A 5,209-nucleotide genomic window follows, 5' to 3' on the forward strand; every position below is an offset into this window, starting at 1 on the left:
TTGTCATGTAGCGCAAAACCCCAGATCACTGAAACCGACTAGCTTCTGTAAGTACTTCAAGAAACAAATGAGCAATTATTAAGAACAGATAAATAAAATTCAACATTAAAGCTCTCCAAGGATATCTATTTCTCAACTAAATTGTATAGAATGGGATTCTGCTGATGTAGCAACTCCAGGCCTAAAGTGAGTCCATGCAAGCATAAGGGAGAAGGTCAGAACTGGGACCAGTCACGCAGAAGTACGCCAGTCTACCCTGGGTGAAAACGAAGCTCCAGTTCTTAAATATTCAGCTGACAGAAACGTGTGCATGGCGTTAGATACCCCATCCTTCCCCAGCATGCACACCAAGGCACAACGGTCTGGTTGATGGCCTGGGGGATGACGTTTTTTCAGTGGAGGCTCGTGCTGGGGTGAGAGGAGCGCACCCCAGTTACTGAGGGCACACGGCCCTGCCAGCTGCCTCAGTGCACACACCAGAGCGCGGCGTCGCTGTCACACAGCCCATGAGGCTGACAAGGTGGGACCAGCCTGAGACAGCAAAAGGCGCAGCCTGAAATCCAAGAGCAAGGCAGGAGGCTTGTTCCTTACCTTCATCAGGGCAGGGCCTCTTGTACAGCACATCCGCTGGAATCTGGAAACTAATGCACAGCATCTCCTTGTTCGGTGCAACGTTTCTAACCAGGTAAGTAGAACAGCGTCCACCTAAGGAGGTTCCCAGCGAAGCTTCAGCTCGCTCTTGAATATCTTTGGCGGGGTCGTCATGTTTGGAGAAACCGTAGCAGTGCACCGTGGGAAGGCCAGCAGCACCGCATGGCTCTCCGACTAAGAGATGCCTGAAAACATCTAGAAATTCAATAGCCAAAGCTGGCAAATTCATGACGATATGAAAAGAGGTTTTCTGTTCTGCTTTCGGGAGCGGGAGCTCTTTACTTAGTTCCTCTCTTACTGGCCCCAGGAGGAAGTCCCTGCCATCCATGTTGAACGCTTTTATTTTGTTGTCTACTTTGTTTAGTTTGCAGTTGTGCAGGAGCCAGTTGTAGGATTCAGGATTGAGATCATTTGCAAATACGTGGCACTTTTTCTTTGCTGCTGGGATAGCAAAAGGTCCAATCCCAGCAAAGACATCGAAAAGGACATCACCGGGCTTTAAAAGCTCAACGATGCGGCTGTGTTCTGTGGAAAGACGTGGGTTCCAGTAGACTTTAGAAAAGTCCAATTCATATGCAATATTATTTTCTTTGACCTGAAAGTCCAGAACATTTGGTTAAGCCTCTGTGATGAAACTCCAGACTTGTTTAAGCATTATCAGTAATTAAGACAGCTAAAAACCAAGGTGCTTTATCAAAAAGTTATGTGTACACTGACATTTGTCCCATTAGTAGTACACATGAATCTTGTGTAAACAGATCTACTCATCAGAAATAGCCATAAGGAATGTTCCAACTGTCAATCCAGATGGCTGGCTTACGCGTGGCTCAATCACCAGGTGGAAATAAAGCAGCAACCTAAAATGACCATAAAAAAAATAAATATCTGAGGCTTTTCAAGAGCTTTGTGGCTGGCTGACAACTCCTTTATTGAAAGCAGACCTTGGGAAGATGCCTCAAGCCTTCCTTAGCAGAGTCCACATAGTAAATAAGCGTCTGAGAATGATACAGCACGAGAATGGCAACAGTCAGCCAAATTCAAAGCCACTGGGAGCCAGTTCTGCAGTTTGAAAAAATACTGTATTTTATCTCTCAAGGTGACAGAGTCTGGAAACTGATCCAAACCCCAACTTTGGGATGACCACTATCTTAAGAAGAAACAGTATTTATTCAGATGAGAGTGGGATGCAAGATAATACTCACTTTGCAGCACCACATTTGAATTGTGTGACTCTGAAGTAAAGTAACTTTGGATCCAAATTGCTGCATCGTTTGCTCTGCCAGCAAGAAACACACTGAAGTGCATCTGCGCTCCTCAGCATGCAGCTCAGTGGTATGCAAGATGTATGCTTAATGAGCTAATACCATCTGCTTAATATCTGATTGTCACTTCTCCCTTGACGATTCAAATGCCTTCTCTGTGCATGTATGCAATGTTCTACCAAGTTATCCAACTTTTTTATTTGGTAATCTCACGTTTTCTCTTCTAAAGGTATAAAACTGCTACCAGTTAGGAAAAATATTTTTTGGTCAAACCAGTGGCCAAGTTTCCAGCTAAAGACGGGAAACCCTATGTGAAGAACACTTGGCAGTTACATAGCGCTTTACACCTGAAAAATGTCAGAACAGAGGAGAGATGAGGTTTCTCTTGCTGCTGACAGACAAGGAAAAAGGCACAGGCAAAATCTCGCCTATGTTGCAAAGACAGAGAGATTTAAAAGCGCGATCTGCTCTGTACCAGCCACTGTACAAGGCTTGGTGAAATTAAGAAATGGCATTTTCTTAATTCAAATCCAATAAGTATTTTGGCTTTAGAGCGAAAAACACCCCTTGCTACAAGTTTGTAGTTAGTATCTCTGTGAGAAACCTTTACTTCAGCTGCTTTTGCATATCATTAAAATCTAGGCCGTGAACTTGTAAGAACACATACCTTCATCATCCCTACAGCTGCGAGTTTGCTCCTGGCAGAGCAGGACAAATGAACGCAGAAGTGACCACCAACTCTCACACTCTACAACAAGTGACAGAAAGGGCACTGTGCAAAGGAATGGTCTTAATAGCATCTCTTCATCACATCTTTCCCGTAGATGTCTTTGGATTTTAGCATATTAAATTTAAAATAACGGGGGAAAAAACCTCTACCTTGGTTACCAGCTTGCTCTCTCCAGCGAGCACTTCCATTTGAAAATTTCTGTACGTGCTGTCAATAATATTGATTTTATTCACTACACAGGTGATTCCTGGATTCTTGTCAATTATCACCTGGCCTGAAAGAGAGGACAAAAGAGATTCCAGTTAAGGGACTACAACCTTGTCACGTTCTACAAGAGATACAAACACTGCTGTTCATAATGAAATTAATGAAAGTAAGTGTGTATTAGAACAACCTTCAGGGCTGCAGGTGTGACATCTTTCTAAGGCACACACTTTACCCTGACCCAATGCTCAGTGACATCAGACCACAATTACTGTAAGAGGAGAGAACTGTGCCTTCTGTGCACAGCTATAGCATCAGCACAAGGCCAAAGTAAAAATATAAAGCAATGAAAAGCACTCAAAAGTTTTCCTTGTACAAGTAATAATTTATCGGTAGAATAATTGTTAAAAAGATACTTTACCAACTTACAAATTACACAGATTCTTTTTTGAGAAAAGTTGTTTTACCTACCAATCAAGTGTCTGTACGGTAGCTGATGATCTCTCAGATTCAAATGAGCTATGTGACCCACGCGGCTAAATCCAGAGGTGACATCTTGACCTTCAGGAAGGACTGCTCGCAGGATCTCCTCCAACTTGAAATTCTCATAAGTCAGCTCTAAGTTGTACTTGGACACCTCAGGACAAACATTAAGCTGTTTTAACACCTCTTGCTCCGATTCTCCCAATGAGAATTCTCGTATTTTATGAGGGTCCAAAATAACGAGTCTACTGTCCTCATCTTCGGGATCCTCAACCACTCGCTTTAGACCAGGACGCTGTAGTACCGTATGTTTCAGGGACTTCATCAAAGTGTTTACAATTTCTTTCTTGACTTTAAGAACTGGAACAACAACTGTCCTTTTAAAAGCTTCTCTGTTGAGTAGGGTCATCCCACGCACTTCAGGATGCGGCGAATACAGTTCTAGATTCGCTTTATCCTCCACAGTTTCAGGCATTGTAAAAAAACTATTTTTTCTTACTACTACAAAGAGCCCAGGTATTCTGCCAGAATATTGCGCCAACAGCATCCAAACTGCTGGAAATGATGTATTTGATGCAGCTGTCCTAAAATGATTAGTTTTCAGTAGTCTGGCAGAGTATCCAAATCTCCATAAAGTCCTAGAAGAGAAATTATTCATTTTATAGACATTATGTAATCATTCCATTAAAAAAAGCTGCAAATCACATGGATTTGCTGTTCTCTTAAAACTTGAATTTCCATCTGTACCAAACAATCCACAATAGTTTAGTAAAGCTCTTTATTATGAATTATATACTACAAATTTCTCTCCTTTTGCAAATGTATTTTTCGACTGAAACATTAACTAACTTTAAGCAGCGAGGTAATTCCCCCCTGCCAAAATACAATGACCTTTCTTTGTTCTAATAAATTTGATATTAATCCCAGTAAGCCAAATGGAAAAATTTCTACAGTCTTGATCCTACTGTTGGATCCCTTCAGTCTCTGATAAAAATTCATTACCAAGCAGTGGTTGCTGGAAAACAGTTATTAGCAATTGCGGTCATAATCGCTCTTCAGCAATTTCGGCCTCCTATACCCCAGTGGGAAGGGGTTACACACTCTGTAGCGTCTTTGCTCCACGTGCTCCATGCCAAATAGCCCACCAATTAAATGCAGAATTCCCCTAAAGGTATAGGGAAGCATTAGTAATGTCTGTTTAAGCAACTGAACCCCTCTCCACAGTTCATTCATAGGACAGGGACTTGAAACGTAGCTTTACGCTTCTCTAAATGGTTTCCTCCACTAAAGACGGTCCAAAGGGGCCCAACTCTTCTGACCCTGCATTGGCTGCTCTTAGGCAGGAGCCAATGATTTAGGTAGCGTGCGAGGCTGACGTTTCTCCTGCCTTCTTGGAAAGTTTGTTTTAAGATTGGGGGTTGATAAGAGAGAAGCAAACTAGCTCTGCAAGGAAACCGGTTCTCTCGCCTGCCTCAGACATCTACATGCCGACGTACAGGGCTGCTGCCCTCGTCCAGGGTAACAAGCCGCGCGGTCTCTTCAAAAACGGTGCTGTGCCCAAGCCCCAGCAGAGCTGGCCCCGCTCCTGTCCTCCTTCCCCCTCAAATCCCAGATCCTCGCTGGGACTCCCGACCTCTCCAAGCCAGCTCATTTCCCTAGGCCAAGCTTTTGGCAAAGCACGCCTCCTTTCCCTGTTGACTCAAACCCAACCATTCCATTCTTCACATCTGCTCCAGGGGGGAACGATTTCATCCGGAGGCCTGCGCATCCCAGTGTTTTTCTTTAGTCTTTTCTTCTTTCCCTTCTCCCTAGCTGGGAACCGCTGGCCGACTTTGCGGGGCCTTCTCGCTATCAGGTAAGGGGCTGGGCCTGTTCGGAG

General features: G+C 43.7%; 1 protein-coding gene across 1 annotated transcript in view; it reads right to left on the minus strand.

The window, feature by feature from the left end:
• TRMT5 (tRNA methyltransferase 5) overlaps positions 1–4,491 on the minus strand; it is a 5,101-nt gene extending 610 nt beyond the window's left edge. The window contains exons 1-4 of the mRNA XM_009644621.2: positions 4,333–4,491; positions 3,319–3,968; positions 2,793–2,917; positions 592–1,246 (exon numbers count right to left, since the gene is read on the minus strand). Coding sequence (XP_009642916.2) covers positions 592–1,246; positions 2,793–2,917; positions 3,319–3,968; positions 4,333–4,376 — 1,474 coding nt within the window. The 5' untranslated portion in view covers positions 4,377–4,491. The remainder of the gene's footprint in view (positions 1–591; positions 1,247–2,792; positions 2,918–3,318; positions 3,969–4,332) is intronic.
• Positions 4,492–5,209: the final 718 nt, after the last annotated feature.

This window comes from Egretta garzetta, unplaced genomic scaffold, assembly GCF_000687185.1.
Source record: "Egretta garzetta isolate BGI_Z169 unplaced genomic scaffold, ASM68718v1 scaffold858, whole genome shotgun sequence".
In the NCBI taxonomy this organism is placed as follows: Eukaryota; Metazoa; Chordata; class Aves; order Pelecaniformes; family Ardeidae; genus Egretta; species Egretta garzetta.